We start from the raw sequence: 19,200 nt of genomic DNA, 5'->3' as shown, positions 1-19,200 counted from the left end.
ACGAGAAGAAATTTTTTTTCTCAATTGGTAAGGTGTTTGGTGGCCGAGAACTGCCAATAGAAAAATCCGCATTTTTGAAAGAAAATTGTTTTCTTTTTTATTTTGATTTACATTTTTTTTTTATTTTTCAATTTATTTTTTATTTTTAAAATAGAGTGAAAGTAAAATCAATTGAAATAAAAATAAAATAAAATAAAACCAAAGTAAAATAAAATAAAACCAAAGTAAAATAAAATAAAACCAAAGTAAAATAAAATAAAACCAAAGTAAAATAAAATAAAACCAAAGTAAAATAAAATAAAACCAAAGTAAAATAAAATAAAACCAAAGTAAAATAAAATAAAACCAAAGTAAAATAAAATAAAACCAAAGTAAAATAAAATAAAACCAAAGTAAAATAAAATGAAATTATTCGACCCAGCCGAGAGCTGCCACTACCAGCATGCATTGCGTGCATCGTAAAGATCCAAAATGGCGGGAATATAGGGACTGTTCTCCCGGGCTGTTCTCGAAAATGGCGGATAGCAGGGTTTCATCGTGGAAAGAAGACGATCTCCTTAAAGGTGCACTGCAGAAGTATGTCAAACAAGGCCTCAAACACGAAGAAGCGATCGATTTTTTACAGAGAGACTTTCCTCAATAGGCCTGGAGTATCCGAACACTCGACAGACGTTTACGCCATTTCGAAGTTTATTACAGGGATGACACTGTTTCGGTTGAAGATGTTAAAGAGGCTGTTAAAAAGGAATTGGAAGGACCAGGAAAGCTATTGGGATATAGAAGCATGCACAAGAAAATAAGACAAAAATATGACTTGTTAGTTACGCGAGATCAAGTTTACGATGTGATGTCTGATCTTGACCCCGATGGACTTGCTGCTCGCGGAGGCGTTGGAGCTAAGAAGGCAAGGCGAAAGAAAGGAAACTTCTCTTCGAAAGGACCAAACTGGGTCCACTCCCTGGACGGTCATGATAAATTAATGGGTTTCCAAAATTCCACATTTCCGATTGCTATTTATGGCTGCTTAGATACAGCCAGCAGAAAGCTGCTATGGTTGCGAGTTTGGAATAAGAACTGTGACCCGCAATTGATTGGTCGTTGGTACTTGGAGCATATAATGGAGACCAAGGTAATTCCTGCGATGATCAGAATCGACAAAGGTACAGAAACAGGCACCATGGCCACAATTCATGCCTTTCTTCGTAGACATCACACTGACGTTGTGGATCCTGCAGACACAATTTTGTATGGTCCATCAACTTCAAACCAAGTAAGTAAGCTCATCTCTCAAGTGCTGTCTAATTATATTATGTGAGTGTGCCAAATTAGTCAACGAGTCTTTCGGTGACTTTATTTGAGTGCCAGGAAAAGTATTATTGTTGTTTGTTATTTCATCATTCCCTCAGTAACAAGTAATATTTTAATCCACCCTATCATCTGATTTCCGGCAAATGCACATTTCACAAAATGTCATTTAAAAAACCGTTTTCCTCTAGATCGAAAGATGGTGGAAAGAATTACACGAAAGAATGGAAAAATTTTTCAAAAGTCAGTTAAGATGGCTTAAAGATCAAGGGCATTATGACCCACATGATGATATTGACAGGTGAGAATGGGCAAGTCTCCCCCCTCCACCTCCACCTCCACCCACACGCCCACATACACAGGCTATTCATTTCAAGGTTTGTTTTTAAACTCCAAAAGTGACATTGAGTTATTGTTTTAGAATATGTTGCAGTTTTGCTAGGGCATGGCACGTGGGTGATTGAAAGCTCAATCAACATAAACATTATTTTGCCTAAAGTTAATATACATACATTTTTTATAGCAAATTAATTAATTTCTGTGTGAATGCAATAACACATCCCCTCCCCCTAAAGCTTATATATACTCGAGTCAAATAGATATGGTTGAGGGGGCCCAGGAAAAATTTTTGTTAGGGAACCCCCCCCCCTCCCAAAAAAAAAAAAAAAAAAAAAACTTGCTGGCTTATATATTGTAATTGAAACTACCTATACACCAAGGTGTTTGTTACCTTTGCTTATTTTGTTTTCCTACATAGGAAGCTTCTTTCTTTTATTATGGTTCCTGTGGTTCAGAGAGAGCTAGATACATTCAAGGAGATGGTGTGGAATTCCCACAGGATCAGAGCCCAGAAGGACACAGTTTTACCAGATGGGGTCCCAAACCATATTTACAGTTTTCCTCAGAAATATGGGCTTGAAGAATGCGGTAAAAAAATTATAAGGTTTTGTCAAAACTGGTTTTGGGATATTTCTGTCTTATTCAAAGTGAACTATGGCATAGTTATAATGCTTCAACAATCAACCAATGATAATTTATTTGTAGAAATTTCAAGGCATAATTTTATTGCCCAGAAGGAAATTATTTGTTACTAAAATCTTTGGGCCTGAAAGTCGCATATCTATAAAAACCTAATGTGGTGCTGACACTGCCAGTCACACTAGATGATGAATGCTAACATTGTTTTCTATTGGCAATGTGCAGGTCTTCAAGTAACTGATGATCAACTAAAAGAAGCTGCTGTCCAGTCAGGCATCCTTACTGTTGATGATGACTTTCTCGCCCCTGAGTTCAGAGCAGAGTGTGAACGAATCATTGACACTGACCATTTGAAACCTGCTGATTGCAAGGAAGCATTTCTTTTCCTAAAGAGAAATTTTTCTTTGTAATAACTCCACTGTTTATCCATGGTGTTATGCCCTTGACTCTATTTTTATAGTGAAAGCAGCATGTTTTCTCCCACATCCTCCATTTTGTTACTATGAACTTTGTGCAGCCATAAACAACAAATTCATCTGCCAATGAACTGTACTTTAATCATTGAATTAAACTGAACATTTCTGAACACTGTATGTGCGAACCGCCCAAGGTAATTGCATCAAAAGGGGTGTAACATGCAATACAGTAGAAAAGTCAAAACTTTATTACGTGTAATTGAAGTGAACAGGAACAACATATTAACAATCAATGCTGGCACTAATAGAAAAAAAGAAATAAACAGTGTAATTATCACCACTGTAGTTATTTAATTATTTTTAATGCATAATAATATTGCAGATTAAGGGACCCACAACTATCTTTAATTCGAATGATAATGTATCTGAACATGATATCCATAACCTTTGTGGAAATAAACTGGAACGAACAATAACACTGATGGCAATAACAGTAACATCGAAAGGGCAGCAGAAACAAGAAAAACTATGCACCCTACTAATACAAATAATACAAATTTTAACCATCAATCCTCACATGGTGGGTTGAGGAGAAACATTAACAAGAGCAGGTTTTTTGGTGTCCTAAATTGGGGTACATGAAAACATATCTCACCCATTCCACAAAAAGTGGGCCCAATGTCACTTGGAAAATCGAAAAAAATCAGTTTCACAGAAAGTACGTGGCGAATCATTCAATTTAAAGCGCAAATATCGAAGAGTAAATACCTCAAAAATTAGCACCAAAGGTCATATATTTCCGTAGTTATGAAACATTTTATTGTACTTACTTGAAAATCACTTTAGGCAAAAAAATCACCGATCTTTAAAATAATTTTCCACTTTTTTAAGTTCTCGTTTTTAAGTTATTCAAAATCAACGTAGTATATACTTAATACAGGGCAACATGTAAATAAAAATCATACTATTAAAGTGCTCTGCTCCTACAAAGAAGAAAATATAGAGATCTAAAAATAATTTAAACCGTCTGAAATTGTTTCTTTTTAAAATAAGTTTTTTTATAATTATACTATATTCTTCTTCAGAGGAAGAAGAAAGAACAACTACGTTCTTTTACAGAAGCTAAGACCATGCCATTATATTCTTCAAGTCTGTTAGGACGTACGTATAGACCTTTTCTTGAAATTTTAATCATAAGCTTGGTAACGGAAGTTACAAAAAAAGTAACGGAAGTTACAAATGAGTAAGCTATGACCTGAAACTTGTTTAATACCTTAGCTGCCATATGGCACGAATTTTCACGAAGGAAAACATAAAACTAATCGCCTTCCTTTCAATAAACGTTACAATTAAACAATCTTCTAAAAAAATTACATCATTAAATCTTCTAAATTACGACATTTGCATATCAAACAAATATTTTATGTCAACACAGTACGTAAAACCCTTTCTTGTTAAAAAAAACCTTTCATTGAAGATATGAATACATGAATCAAAATAGTTTTAAAAGAAAAACATGACTAATACTTAAAAAGCTATCTGTTTAATTGATTGACTACCAGTAACGGTAGTTACAAATTACTGATTGGTTGATAGCCAGCCATCAAATAGATCTGTGATCATTTGGATTGTCTGATCATTAAAATGGAAGTGGCGATTTGACCTTCCACGAGACGAGGGCTCTTCAATGACTCCCAGAATCTTGTCAAAGTCCACCCATATTTCATCTGGGCTAGTTGGCCACCTGAAGCTGATTGGTCTTGCGTTAGTCTGTTGCATGAAACTGATTTGAGCATCATTTGCATCGCTGTCAACCATCTGAACTTTTCCAACGTACCAGTTCCTCTCGTATACGGCAGCCACCCAATCACCACATTGAACCTTGACAGGGGCCTTATTTACATCTAAAAATAAAAGACGAAGTTTTTTTTAATAGCATTATATATAACAATGAAATACACGTTAAAAAGCAGTTTTCTCTACTCTCAACATACCCTCTTCACTGATTGGCTTCATACGGAACTTCTTCCATCCACATGCCGAGTCAGGCAAGAAAGTGCCATCTGAAAAACAGTTGACACAGAAACATGATGTGTTTCTTATGGCCACATATCCTTCCATACCATTAACAGGAATGACGGCGTGAAGCTTCATGGTGCCTTCCACTGATTGGAGGTTTCCAAAGCTATCTATGGAAGTCTGGGCGTCAGAACATTGCTCTTTTGAGACGAACAGGTATTTGATGCTGCTGTTCTCCTTTTGTGCCTGCGTCCAGAGAAAGAAATCATCAGCGTCTTGGATGGTGGCCTTCTGTTGCTTCACAGCTTCATCAGCCATTCTTTTCGTGGTTCCTCCGACCCCATCGCAGGGACCCTTTCCATGGCCCGCCTCAAAATAATGCCAGGATGCCGGAATCCCAAACTCCTTCTCGTGCTGGGTTAGAATGTGAAATATGGTCTTGTTTCTATACTGTGAGGTAGGGCTGTCAGTGAAATAGTGTATGTATTTCACTTCTGGCACAATGGACTTCAGCTCTGGGACCAGCTTTCGCAATATGGCATACACGGTGGAGGAATTATGGGCCAGCTCGTCTGATATAAAGACGGTGCTCTGATGGATTAAGGAGCCGTTCTCATCATTGAAGTAGGCAACAGCTGGATGGAGTGTGACCATTGTGCCGTTCCACCAAGCAGATTGGACTTCCTCGACGGACTGGCAGGTATAGTTCTCTGCAAAGTCCATTTGCACAATCATATGGCCTTCAGGAAGATTGCTCTTAAGTTCTTTTAACTGGCCGTACTGGGCTTTAACGCGTTCGGCGTGGGCTTCAAATTCTGTAATTTCTTTCTTAAAGATCTTAATAAAATCAGCTTTATCTACTTCAATTTGCACGATTCTCATTTTTTTCTTCCCTTCCACATCAACTCGCTTCCATTGGCTGTACTTTACTTTCGGCTCACATTTGCTTTGAAGTTCGTCATCAATGGAATTGTTTTCGTCATGTTTCATAAAAGCATCGGGACTAGTGTGAACCTTTATCCCCATTGCTTTCAGACAACGAAGCTTAAGTGCTACATTTTGGTGACGCTGGCACAGGCACGTGTTGCGGGATGTAAAAGATGTCGTCAGTATGTAGCTAGGGCGTACCTTGCAAAAGAGTGAGCGCGAAATTTTTATTTCCGGATTCTCGGCTTTGAATTTGGCATAAAGATTGTCAAGGTAGTCGTTGAGATACCTCTTTTGGATCTTGACGCCTTCGTGCTTCTTATAATCAGCTTTCCCTGGCATCATTCGAGAGTTGTCATCTCTTGAGAGAAATTCAACCACTTTTTCTGTGATTTGCCTGCGAATAGTTGTGACCCTATTCTCCTGAGCCTTGGCCTTATTTTGGAGGGATCGTTTTGAAAGGCCAGTTTCTTTTTTGAGTTGTCTGAGAAGACGATACCTCTGCAAGATTTTCGAACCAGCCAAGATAGTTGGTGCGGCTTTCCTCTTTGCTTTGTCTTCAGAGGTGGACTGCCTGACCTCTTGCATCAAGGCGTTCGCAAACACAAGTTTCCGTTTGATGACTTGTGGCACGGATCTTGGGCTAAGTCCTGCTTCTCGCAGTTCAGCCCTTGACCTGCTTCTAGGAGTGTTTGCACTTGGCTTGCCTTTCTCTTTACCTTTTGATGACCCAGATCGCTGAATTCTCTTCTGTAGTTTCCACGTTTTGTTTTGCAATTTTTTGTTTCTTTCTTCAAGCTTTTCAATCTCCCTGTGTGCCTTAGACAGTGCTCTGCTAACTCTTTTTCGTGTAGCGCTTGCTTTTTTTGCTTTATTAAAGTTGAACTTTACCATCAAATGGGGCACTTTTTCAGCTTCTTTAGAGGCACTCCGGGTTTGACGTTTTTGAGTGGATGAAGCTTCTGCTGCTCTTTCGATGGCACACTGTTTTTCTTTCTGTTCTTTCCGGTATTTTTCCACCCGGGCTTTTTGGTCCAGTCTTCGCTTCTTAAGGGCATTGTCATCCAAATTTGCAGCAGGTATGTAGGCTTTTCTTTTTCTTGTCCTCTCTCTTTCCACGTAATCTCTCCCTTCTTTCTGTTTTTGCCTTTCACGGTAAGCCTTTTGAATCTCTGCACGACTTTTTGGCATCTGCGATCGTGTGAAGAGTAGGTCCAATTATGTCACGCAACGATTCAGTTTTATTATTTAAATACGCCGTTTAAAATTGGTTTATTCATAAATATCTCTAAACGCCTACAGCTTAAACATTTAGATATGATTATTTTTACGATATATTCTACTCTGATGTTCAAAATTTTCATTCTTGTGACTCCAAAACCCGTTTTAAGGCCCTAACAAGCCACTTCCAGTTTTTGTAACTTCCGTTACATTTTTACTGTCTGACAGAAAACGAGGCTTTTAGCCAAAAGAAAACGTCAATGCAAATAAATTTTGTATGTACATCATATTGATACTACTCACCTTTGGATTTTGTCAATTTCGATGAACGACTGACAATGAAAAATTGAGAAATTTGTAACAAACGCTTCGGTCTTGGCGAATGTGTCGCAATACGGCAACGGAGGGGTTGTTGCGTAACACTGGAATGTCAATAATGTCAGTCATGTTTATTTTGCCGCGACTTTAGACAGCCAGATGATGTTCCAAAGTGCAACTCAACCAAAGGACGCGTATTTAAGATATTCCAAAATAAATGGTAACGGAAGTTACAGTAACGGAAGTTACAGTTTGAGATCTTTTGTGCCTCCACTTCTTTCCAAGACACAAGCCAGTTAATATAAGTCTGTGAGCTTACTGATTGTAGGTACCTTTGTACTTGCACAGAACATTTTGAAGCAAAGGAACTTTTGTTTTCGCTAAACACTGGTAACGGAAGTTACATTCTTAACCATACGGTGCTCTTCGGCCTCATTCAAAGGGAAGTCTATCATTGCCACTTGTAGAAAAGGAGGTGATGACTTAAAATATTGAAACTGCGATGAAACAATAAGTAATTGACGGTAAGAAGAGATTATACAGGGATTTCTAACGCAGTTAAATTACTTTTCTTATTTCGGTAACGGAAGTTACAAAGAATTTGTGGACATCAATTCTGTGACTACTAAAATCGGACTAATGCAGTGCACTATGAAACATCAAAATTTATTTTAAGTTCATTTACTATTGGACGGTTTACACATATCGAATGTTTACCCGGGGATCATTCAGAGGTTTATAATCAAGATGTTTGTTCTACCGTTCCATCGTGGACACTGAAAAAAAGTACTTTTAGGGGGTTTTGAGCTCCAAATGCAAAAAAATGGTATAAGATACATACGACTTTGCATTTGGGGCTTTGAACTTACCATGTCTACTCTACCTGGGCACTAAAAATGTACGGCTATAACTTTTCTTGTGGCCTCCGCAAAACAAAGACATTGAAAATGGCTATTGGGCCCACTTTTTGTGGAATGGGTGATCTGCTTGAGGGTGAATTCAGCAACAACAAGGTTGGTTAATATCGCAATCCTGCAGCCCACCCCTGGAAACAAATTATGACTGCCCCGTAAATTATCATATGTAACCATGGGATTTTATGTGAACTAGCTATTTTGTAAACAGTGTATCAAGTTTTGTCAACAATGTCTCAATGTTCACAATTTTATAGCAGCTTGAGTTGCCCCTTAATTTTCTATTGCTGGTAGGCCAAGCAAGTTACAGAACAAACTACAAGTGTGCTCTTTCACAAATGTTGAAATTGCTACTTTGGAAAGATTTCCAGTACAATACAGGTATTGCTTGTCACCCTCGTCCAGTAAATCTGTAGAAGCAATTTCTGGGTCAAATAAGTCATATCCACTTCCCTGGATGTCAACTAGCATAAGTTTTTTCTTTGATCTCTCATACGTGAAGTGTGTCAAACACTCTGCCTTCTGGGCCATCTCATCTGTAGGATCGACACAGGTTTGGCCAGTGTTGTTTACGTACTTCTTAAACTGGCCAGGGATAAATTCTTCGACTGTAACATACTCCCCCTCGTCTGTTTCTCCATGAAAGATCTTTCTATATCTAAATGCAGTTCCAAAAACCTCGCTTTCCTCCTTGATTTCTGCCTCAAGTTGCGAAGCAAAATTCCTAGCTAGGAGATGCATCTGAACAACCTTGTGGTTGTGTTGCTCGATAGTTTGACCGGTATCCGAGATGCACTTTAAAGCACTTGGTAGATAGTGCTTTATCACCCACGTTGTCGCAACAAATTGTGGATGTTTGGATGTTGCTTTTAATGCTTTACGGAATCCGCCAGTTCCGGTTGCCTCTTTATCCTCATAGAACTCGACAGTGGTTGGAACTTTGGACCACGACAAAACTTCCATATCGAATCTGAAAATTCTCACAATAGTAGTGGCGGTATTTGTGTTGATTTTGCCAAGTTTGATCATGTCAGAAATTGATAAACTTCGAGGGTAATACGTACTTTTTGTGCCTGCTGCTTGTGTGGGTAATTTCTGTCTCGAATGCATAAGTTTACTGGGGCTTGACCTTGATTTTGACGGCAGAGGATTAAATTCGGTATAAGTCGAGGACTCTCCAGTTGCGTCCTTCCTCTTTCTCGTGGAATTCTGGGTGCTGTTGACATCGCCTTCATCAGCTGGATCTGGAATGAAGCGGACGTATACAACCTTTAAGTCCGGTATTTGGGCAAGAGTCTTGCACGATGGGCCCTGTTCTCCTGCTAAGATATCACATACGAGATTCTTTCCGATTTTTTGTAGAAAATGCCTCTCACAAGCGCTCTTGATATTACCAATGGTCAATTCCTCTGTTTCGTCGAAGGGAACAAACTCTCTTGGCCCAATCCTTGTATACTTTTGGGCCTTTCCAGAAACTTCTGCTCACAAACGTTGAACTGTCAGTTCATCTTTCCTTCGATGGTCCTTGGGCTAGTTTTTTTTGGTACGCTTTGCTTTAACTTTTTCATTGAGCCTCTTCCATGCATCGGCCATGATGAACTCGAGCGTGTGACAGTAACGCACGCAATGCATGCTGGTAGTGGCAGCTCTCGGCTGGGTCGAATAATTTCATTTTATTTTACTTTGGTTTTATTTTATTTTACTTTGGTTTTATTTTATTTTACTTTGGTTTTATTTTATTTTACTTTGGTTTTATTTTATTTTACTTTGGTTTTATTTTATTTTATTTTTATTTCAATTGATTTTACTTTCACTCTATTTTACAAATAAAAAAATAAATTGAAAAATAAAAAAAAATGTAAATCAAAATAAAAAAGAAAACAATTTTCTTTCAAAAATGCGGATTTTTCTATTGGCAGTTCTCGGCCACCATAAAGGTGATCTGTATCAGAGTAGATAAAATAATATCGAATTATGAATTCATCTTCTCTTACCCGTTCTAATTGGTTTTCTAATGTGGGTGAATCAATGAGTTCTCGAAGATGTAGAATGACCTCTTCCCTCGTCATGTTGAGGACATCGTTTGCAATGCGCTTCGTATCTACGTTGGATCGATGGTTAATGATTTCCGTTCTAGCAGCCTCTGCAGCAGAGTCGTCGTCCTCAGAGGACCAATTGGTCTGACTGGGTGCTGGCGACGTGTTGTTACACCCACTTAAAGGTTCATGACAAAGCCCGCAAGTATTGTGATGCCTTTCTCATCTGACAGCGACGGTGTACATATTGTCTGCAACAAGGGAGTTGGACACTTCGTTCGCAGGTCTCAGATTTTAGATGGCATACGAAACACTCGTACTCGCTCGTGACGACATCAGGCTCTTCATGTTTTAGTCTTTTGCTGTGTCGTTCAGCCATCCTTTTTTTTACATAAATATAAAATATATACAATCAGGATGGTGACGAAAGACATTGTTTTTTATGACATGTATGATACCTCTTTCGTTTTCTTCGTCTTCTTGCCGTCTTGTGGTTGTTGTTGTTGTTGTTGTTGTACTTTGTTTACTCAAGCTTAAGGTTTGTGAAGAATGCGACTTCATGCGATGAAGGTGTTCCTTTATATAGTACATCTGTCACCGTTGACATGTGGTATCCTAGGAGGGGGTACCCCCCATCCCCCTGTATGTTAATTTTTATGACAAGAGACATATGAAAAAAATAGGTGTCTTTTATTTTTTAAAGAAACATGTCAAATAAAATTCTTTTTTCTAAGTTTTACTACTACTACTACTTCCACCACCAGCACCACCACCACCACCACCATCAAATGCTAATCGTTTTGCAATAGAATCTAAAGGTTTAACGACAGAAACCCAAATAGAACTCTTTGATTTTTTCTGCTTTTTTCCTGATGGATCCCAACTTGTCCACCCTTTGGCTGCTACCTCTGTTTGAGGTATTGTGGTGTCGTTCTCATCTTTCTCAAAGTTTTCTTTAATGCACCTTCTAGGTCAGGTTCAGGTCCTTCTTCAGCAAACGGTAATTCACTCCACAGTATGTTTTCTGGTACTGTTGCTGGTTGTTTTTTGAGTATTTTGATGGGAAGTGTCGGTGGTGGTGTCACTGGTTCTCTCTTGGGTACTTTTCTGGGTGTGGTGACCGGTTCTCTTTTGGGTTTGACTTGACTCAAAATTCTTTTAAGCAATTTCTGTTGCATAGGAGTGACCAAATCCCCTTCTTCATCTTTTAATGATTTGGCCAACTTGGTAGGATCTGCATTACAATACAATACAAACTTTATTGACACTCCCTAAGAGGGCTTTTCAGTGACAATTAATAATTACAAGAATAAAAATGTTTAATTTATAAAGCTAAAAATAATTACAAAAATTACAACTAAGAAACTTTAAGAAGGTACGATAAAATGGGTAAGATAAAAGCTAAGAAACTTTAAAAAAGGACAATAAAAATTATATATGAATGATTAAAAACTAGGACCAAGGAGAAAGAAAAGCAGCAAATAATTTGGCCCTAAGTTTACGCTTAAAATTAGAAGAAGAATTACAAAGTTTAAGATCATTATCTAAACTGTTCCACAGGCTGACAGTGCGATAATAAAAAGTTCTTTGTCCAGATTTAGTTTTGTATTATGGTATGTGCAACAGTTTGGAGCTTCTGGTTGTGCGACCGCTAACATTACCGCGCATTAGAAACTTCGAAGAGAGGTAAGTAGGAGCAGATCCAGTCATACATTTAAAAGCAAGCACGGCGTCACGGAAGTATAGCTGAGATTTAATAGGTAGCCAATGCAGTTCTTTCAAAAGCGGAGTAACGTGGTCAAATTTTCTGGATCCACAAATAATCCGGGCTGCAAAGTTCAGGATCGCTTGGAGCTTGAGGAGGTTAGTGTCAGCAGCATTGGACCAGACGGAGGAACAATAAAACAACTTACTAAATACTAAAGTGTTAATTATAGTAATTAAAGTCGATCTGTCAAATACATGCTTAACAAAATTAATCTGGGCCAAACTTGAGAAACAGGTGGAAACAGTTTTAACAATGTGCTCGTGGAAAGTTAGGTTTGAATAAAAAATCACACCTAGGTCTTTAACGACGTTCTCCAGTGTCAGCTCTTTTCCTAAGAGGGAGAGTCGGATATCGGGGAGGTTTAGTAGCCTTTGTCGACTTCCATATACAATGAGTTTGGTTTTACCAGGATTCAAAAGAAGACTATTATTGAAGCACCAGTTTCGAATATGTAAAAGATCGGCGTTTAAATCGGTGACAGATTTAGCCCAGTCGTGGACTGGGAAAGAAATGTAAAGTTTTGTGTCATCGACGTAACTTTCAGTAAAACAGGAAAGGGGGGCGAGTGGTAAGTTGTTTACATAAATACTGAACAACATAGGTCCAACAATGCTTCCTTGAGGCTTGCCTGATACAACGGGTAGAGGATCAGACAACTCAGAATTTATGTGCACAACTTGTCGGCGGTCAGAGAGGTAGCTGGTAAACCAAGCAATGCTTGATGGTGAGATTCCAACGTTCAGCAGTTTATTGAGCAATATTCCATGGCTTATAGTATCGAAGGCTTTGCTCATATCAAGTAAAACAACAGCGGTAACTTTCTTCTCATTGATCGCACTTAAGAGAGTATCAGTAGTTCGTATTAAAGAGGTTTCCGTAGAGTGCAATTTCTTATTGCCACTTTGCCAAGTAGATAACCTTTCATTTGAGATAAGGCATATTGACCGATAATGATGCTGGTAGTTGCCTCAATTTTTTAATTGTATAGTTCTATATCAGGATCTATCTGTTTGATAGCTTGCTTTTTGAAACTTTGACTTGTTTTAGGATTCTTTAAAGTATCCATTTTACGACTCACGAGTTTAGCCGCTCAATCCAACGTAGGATCATCCGTCAAACGTCCTATGAAAAGATTGACCATAGCCAGATCTTCGGCTGGAATCATGTACAGTTTTTTGATAAGCCATTTTTTTTTTCCTGTTAATGACAACAAGACTTGACTACAGTAGATAACCCATTCCACAACCTTCCACCTTTCTGATTTATTAACGCTTGTCTTCTCTTTTTAAGCGATACAGCTCGATTTCCAATTTTTCTCAGGGTTTGCTTGTAAGGTCTTAATCTGGCCATGGTGACGGGTGTGACAGGCACATTGTTTTTGAGTAAATTGAACACGATTTCACTCACAGCATTGACTTGATCTTTGTTGGCGTGTTTGATCAAAGTTTTTCTCCTGTTTCTATTAGCTGCTGAAGTCATGGCTTTTAAAAACGGTTTTTGTCTATGAATTCTTTCCATCCTAATTGCTTACTGTACTGGAGGTTCTACTCACTGTGGGTGTACCACCATCTTTATATGTGGTCGTTATTGTATTGGTGTGAGTGACTCCAGCAATTTGTCTTCCTCGACTCTTTTCAATATTATCTTGTTGTAATCTTTGAAGTTCTCGTAACAATTCTTTCTGTCTCTGATTTCTCCTGTACCCACTACTGTTATTACTGGTATTACCACCACCATCATCATCATCATCATCTCCTCCGCTGCCGCCGCCCGCTGCTCCTGCCTGCCGCCGTCTGCCCAACCCCGGAGGGGTCGAGGAGGGAGGTCTTCTTCCCCATCCTCGTCCCCGTCCTTGCCCTCTACGTCTTCTTGAACTAGATTAACTTCTAGGAGATGAAAACTCTAAGGAACTAGGTATCAGACTTGGCGGTGTGTAAGGTGGTATGACAATCGGTCCTACTCCACCTCATCTTCCTGCTTCGCGCAGGGGTCGTGCCATGAATTCCATAGGGTTGATACCTTGTGCACATACCTGTTCTCTAGCCAAATGTAATAAGGAAGCAGGTTGACCATGTTCCCCTCCTGGGTGTGGGTGAAGGAGTGGGTGGAATAGAAGGTCAAAATTGAGCTTCAAATGACAAGTCTGATGCTACACTGGTCCCTGTAGGTGTAGAAGTACGCGGTCCTAAAGGCGGTGAATTGGTATTGGGTGGTGAACCATACAAAATATTGTAGGGATTAAATCCAGATGCTACTGCAGCTTAAGCTACCAGATCTTATTCAGCTCGACTCATATTACTAAAACTAGACGGTGAACCGATGACTGGATTACTACTCGTTGTTTCTTTTTCTGATACACTGGTATATCCTTCGTCTCTCAATAGATTGGTTTTTAACCTTTCACTATCTGATGAATTTGGATGTAGATCGAACATTAAATACCCGTAGGGTCTCTCTGTGGCATCTCTATATACGTTTAACATATCTTTGAATTCTTGAGGAAAGGTTTGTTGTGTGAGAATGCATACACCCAATTGATCGTGAGGATTCTTGAAGGCAATGATGTAATGGGCATTTCTGGAGGTGGTTTTGGCATGTTTACCTTTAGGAAACATGTCTTGAGTCATGAAAATGACATTGATACCTCTATGATGTGAATCTCTGGTAAACAGATCTAAGACTCTATGGTCGTCACTTCCTTCGCGCATGAGATCGTCTAGTACCAAGATTCCTCCTTTGGTTTTTTTAAACCATTTATCCAATAATTGGGTATCCGGAATTCCTTCGTAGAAATGTATTCCTTGTTCTTTTTTCATTCTTTCAATCATGGTGGGTTGGTTGGCACCGTAGCAATAGACGACTGGATTATACGGTGGTGTAAACAATTGACTTCTTTCTTTCAATAGTTTTTCTACAAAGACTGTTTTACCGCAACTAGAAGGTCCTACAACCATGATGCTACACGGACTGTGAAACTTAAACGATCCACAAGACTTCATGTTTTTTTTGTAATGTATGTAAATGAAAAAAAAGTATTTTTATTTATATATCCAAACGACAACATCCGCTATTGTCTTGTTTGCAACATTTAAGATTCCTAACTTTCCATCCCAACAATGGTTTGACCATTTCCCCCACTAAATGATCATTGTATACATAATCGCCTTTTTTAAACAAACTTGTGAAATCGTGCATGCTTTTACCCCTGGCTTTCATTTTCAAATACATTAATGCATATTGTCCACACGATTGTGATTCCATTTCTTGCAATGTCACTTCGTTACTGTTGATGGTTTCAAAATTTTCGAAAACCCACTCAACAACATCGGATGGTTTGTACCAATTCAATGGTAATCTGTAACTATCAAAGACTTCACATTTGTAGTTTTTAGTGAAGATAGCCAACCAATGAGTTCCAGGTTTATCGATTTTGTCGGTGTTAACGATGTAAGCTCTGTCTTGAATTTTTTCTGGTGATCCCAGTAATTGGTCTGCGGCAAACACTCCTTCGAAGATAGGCGAGGCATGCATCTTGTTTAGCGAGATAAGATAATTGCTCCGTAGTAAATGGAACGAATTCCATTTTTTCTTTCTTACTGGATTCTTCCTGCTAGAGATTGACTGTAAATGTCGTACTGAGTACTACCTGTAGGTTTTATCTGCAACATGTTTTCGAATTCACTGTAGATGATGACTACCAGTAAATGATCTACAGCTGTCTTTCAGAGTGAGATTTTGACACGTCCTTCCTGTTTAGGGTTCAACCGTACACTGTCTGCACATCCTGAGGCTACATTGTCCCACATGAATACCGTTGTCCCCTTATCTTTTCCCCAATGTTCTGGTTTGATCATACATTTTCCTCTGTATTTAGTGCAATTGGCTTGAAGAAGTCTGTGATACCCTGACATATCCAATTCATTGTCAGCCCCGTGAAGTTCTAAGGGTAGATACGGGTATTCTTCTCCCTCCACCACCTGTTTGATGCTTGTTATTTTATCTTTTTTGAAAATGAAAGGGTTGTAGCCGTATTTCCCTGAGAAAGCATCTTGGTATACAATGCCTACAACCACACGGTCTGGGACTCTCCCGTTGAACATGTCTGTAGCTTCAAATGTACTGTGAAGTTTTTGCAATGTGTAGGTCCTGATTTCTGATCTCACTGTGCAATAATAGACATCCAGATTCCTCTGCAGTCTAGCTGAAGCAATATGATTGTACACGTCTGACCTCACTTTGACCATGCATGCATAAAATTTCATATTCAAATCGCCTGCTTTTAACCTAACATCAGTGTTTACTGCAGTAATTCCATTCATGAAGAATTTAGGGTCATTGAGCATGAACCTGATTTTCAAATCTACCCCTGGTATAAGCATTCTTCCTGTATTGAACAAATCCACATGCGGCATGCCATACAAGACGATGGTTTTACCTCCTGTGGTTCTTCCTCTCATTTTTAGGAGTCCATCCATGGCTTTTCTTTTTTCAGCCGGTAAAGCTTTGTAGTCAGCATGTGTCTGGTCGATGTTATTGGCTACAAGTTGAACGTGGGTTGGATAGTCTAGACCAGAGTAATACCCCTGAGGTCTTAGAATGGTGTCTTCATCTTCTGTACCATAATTGAGTATCGTTTCAATATACGATTTGTATGCATACGTGTCTGTTTGTTCGGTGGTCAGGGTTCCATTGACGTACACAGAAGGTTGTTTGATGATAGTGTGAAATGCGTTCGGAGCTAGCCAACGTTGCGATGCATCAGCCAGATTTGCTCCAGCGGTTGTTTTCAGAACCAATTCCATACGAAAATAACTTCTACCAAAATCCAGGTATCACAAATTCTATAGGGGTAATACTTTCACTGGTGGGGTTGACTTCCACAATACGGTATCCATTGTAAGTGATGTTGGTTGGTGTTTGGCCAATTCCAATTCAATGTCTACGTAGTTTTCATTCAAAAACTGTATGATCAATTCCTCCAGAAAATAATTTACAGGTCCAGAAGATGTTTCTTCTGTATTGTTGAAAACGTCCAAGTATTGCACGTCTTCATTATTGATCTTGAGATCGAAACTGTCGGCATTTGGCACCCATTCAAATTAAGGGTGATGCCCCTTTTTAGTAACAGCACTCTTCCAATCTGCAAGTCTCTTTCCTTGACCTCCTCTGATATCGTTGACATCCTCAAACGTGCGATACATCTGATCCGTGAGTACATTCGTCATACGAGTCCAAATTTCATATCCACTTTGTATGGATTTGGGAAATCTCATGCCCAATTCTTCCAAATCCAATCTCACAGGACTACCTACCTTATGGTAATACAGAGTATTTCCATCCTTGCCCTTGACGTTTTTTCCATCTTTTTTCACCGGTATTGGTTTATCGTTGATGTATAGAACCTTACAAATCATTTTGTAATTCATGATCATAGATATGCGAGTTTTCAAATCGTATGTCGCATCCTCGCTTTCCGCCACTTGACTTATCAAATCCGGAAAAGAAATACTAGCCAGTGCCACTTCCCAATCACTTTCTGGTAGATATATACTTTCAGGTAGTTTTACTGTGTAGTTACTGGCTGTATTTCCAGGGTAAGTAACCTGACTTGCATTCCAAGGTAATGTCACGTAGAAACTCATTCTTATAACAGTACAATGAAACTAAGTGAATGTTGTTACAATTTTTTTTATTTATATACTCGTGACTTACCACGTCTTTTAAAACACAACATTATTACAGTGGGTTCATTTCATACTCTCAAAAACTGAGTTTGAGTTCCATCCACTTTGCTAATTCCAAGTTTTACAGTATCAAACGTCTTTTTTCTTAGGGGTATGAATTGCAGATTATGGGGTTCCACAGTATCAAACGTGTTTTTTCTTAGGGGTATGAATTGCAGATTATGGGGTTCTATGTTTCCATCAGTAGATCCGTCATATTCGACCTCTCTCAAAAGATCGGTTTCTGATTTACCCATGATCTGTGTCTGTACAAGATCTGTGTAGACGTACAAAGGTCGTTTTTGATGTAGTGGACTGTGGTAGGCATGACCCAATTCGTAAATGTACCAATTGACAGAAGCCTGTAAATGTAAAAACAATGATTTGCTCGTAACTCCTTCGAATCCAGTCTCTTTAGCGTCGATTATAGTCCATAATCTATGTTCACCACCTCCCAAGCTTACAGTGGTACTTGTGGGATCTCTGAAATGTTCTGCAGATACAAGACTGCTTAATTGATACCCTTTATCATCAACTGTCGCAGATCCGTTTTTAGGAATCACCAGTTTGAATGCTTTAGCAATGTCTAGATGGATGTAAAACTGGTTTTGATACCCAGATCTGTAACTACCATCGATTCCTGAATTGTGTATAAACAGTCTGTAAACACCACCGACATTTTGCCAACTGAATATAGGCCATCGAGGACGTTTGGTTTGAAAATCTTTATCCTCTTTTATGTAGTTTCACATGCCACTTTTAATTCTGCTATGTAAACGATAGTTGAGTAATCCAATCATTCTATTCCAAAAATCTATCCCATTTTTAGGGGTAGTCATCCCCTTTGTATATTCATACTTCATCACAGATCCGCTTAAGAAATACTCTTTGGAAATCCCTTCCTCCTAGTTGTTCCCTCATCCCTTCCATATGTACAATAAACACTCCAAAATTCCATTCTCTTTCAGGGTCAGGGTCGTTGATCAGATAATCAAACAATGCATCTGCATGTTCTTTGGTTTTCACTTTTTCGACCCAATGAGGAGGTACAAGCGTATCTCTCCCATTTAACTCGCTTTGATAAATGTGTCGCCATAACCATTTCTTTCCTATCCGTTCCATTCTTTCATCTGACCAATCGGAGATTTTACATTGGTATTTATATAAATCGGTGACAACGCGTGTATTCATTCATTCATTCATGTGTTATCCTGAGATAATGAACGTGAAAATCAAAGATACGGAATTTTTTAAACGGGAACGACAAAAATTCAAAGATGTTATCAATCATTACTGGAAAAAATACTGGGTCGTTGCTATCTTGAAAACCATTTATAAAAAGAAAGGACTTGAACCATCCATACATCCTTTCTTTTCTATACAAAGATTACAACATGTGGATGAAATGAGTTACAAACTCGAACATGGAATTCATGAAGTCAAGTGTAATGACGTCTATGATGAATGGATCAAAACCCTGAGAGAAAGAGGAGTTTATCACCCCAATTTGAACCATGAAGACATGGAATTTGTCAAAAACATGATATCAGGAAATAACGTCAGCAAAATGTTATT

At 38.7% G+C, this 19,200-nt stretch overlaps 3 protein-coding genes across 3 annotated transcripts; 1 reads left to right on the top strand and 2 right to left on the bottom strand.

Annotated features, from left to right (window-relative positions):
• The first annotated feature begins 385 nt into the window (after window positions 1–385).
• Window positions 386–3,080, top strand: LOC131797185 (uncharacterized). The gene is made up of 4 exons (XM_066161594.1): window positions 386–1,270; window positions 1,497–1,606; window positions 2,063–2,232; window positions 2,509–3,080. Exons 1-4 carry the CDS (start codon window positions 785–787, stop codon window positions 2,691–2,693), a joined length of 951 nt encoding a protein of 316 aa, XP_066017691.1. The 5' UTR covers window positions 386–784; the 3' UTR covers window positions 2,694–3,080.
• A 1,074-nt stretch (window positions 3,081–4,154) lies between these two features.
• On the bottom strand, window positions 4,155–6,233 carry LOC136278268 (uncharacterized). The gene is made up of 2 exons (XM_066161788.1): window positions 4,694–6,233; window positions 4,155–4,603 (listed from the first exon to the last, which is right to left on the bottom strand). The coding sequence occupies exons 1-2, from the start codon at window positions 6,231–6,233 to the stop codon at window positions 4,278–4,280; spliced, it is 1,866 nt and encodes a 621-aa protein (XP_066017885.1). The 3' UTR covers window positions 4,155–4,277.
• Window positions 6,234–15,624: 9,391 nt separating this feature from the next.
• Window positions 15,625–16,704, bottom strand: LOC131797197 (uncharacterized protein F54H12.2-like). The gene has a single exon (XM_059114827.2). The coding sequence runs from the start codon at window positions 16,702–16,704 to the stop codon at window positions 15,625–15,627; it is 1,080 nt and encodes a 359-aa protein (XP_058970810.2).
• Between the last annotated feature and the right edge of the window lie 2,496 nt (window positions 16,705–19,200).

The sequence above is a fragment of the Pocillopora verrucosa genome, chromosome 14 (assembly GCF_036669915.1).
Source record: "Pocillopora verrucosa isolate sample1 chromosome 14, ASM3666991v2, whole genome shotgun sequence".
NCBI lineage: Eukaryota > Metazoa > Cnidaria > Anthozoa > Scleractinia > Pocilloporidae > Pocillopora > Pocillopora verrucosa.
This window is presented reverse-complemented; position numbering and strand designations above follow the sequence as displayed.

Coding starts and splice junctions, on each gene's coding strand:
- LOC131797185 (XM_066161594.1), top strand. CDS start 785: ATGCACAAGAAAATAAGACAAAAATATGACTTGTTAGTTACGCGAGAT. Junction 1,271..1,496: donor GTCCATCAACTTCAAACCAA/GTAAGTAAGCTC, acceptor GTTTTCCTCTAG/ATCGAAAGATGGTGGAAAGA. Junction 1,607..2,062: donor CCACATGATGATATTGACAG/GTGAGAATGGGC, acceptor TTTCCTACATAG/GAAGCTTCTTTCTTTTATTA.
- LOC136278268 (XM_066161788.1), bottom strand. CDS start 6,233: ATGCAAGAGGTCAGGCAGTCCACCTCTGAAGACAAAGCAAAGAGGAAA. Junction 4,604..4,693: donor GAAGCCAATCAGTGAAGAGG/GTATGTTGAGAG, acceptor TTTTATTTTTAG/ATGTAAATAAGGCCCCTGTC.
- LOC131797197 (XM_059114827.2), bottom strand. CDS start 16,704: ATGGAATTGGTTCTGAAAACAACCGCTGGAGCAAATCTGGCTGATGCA.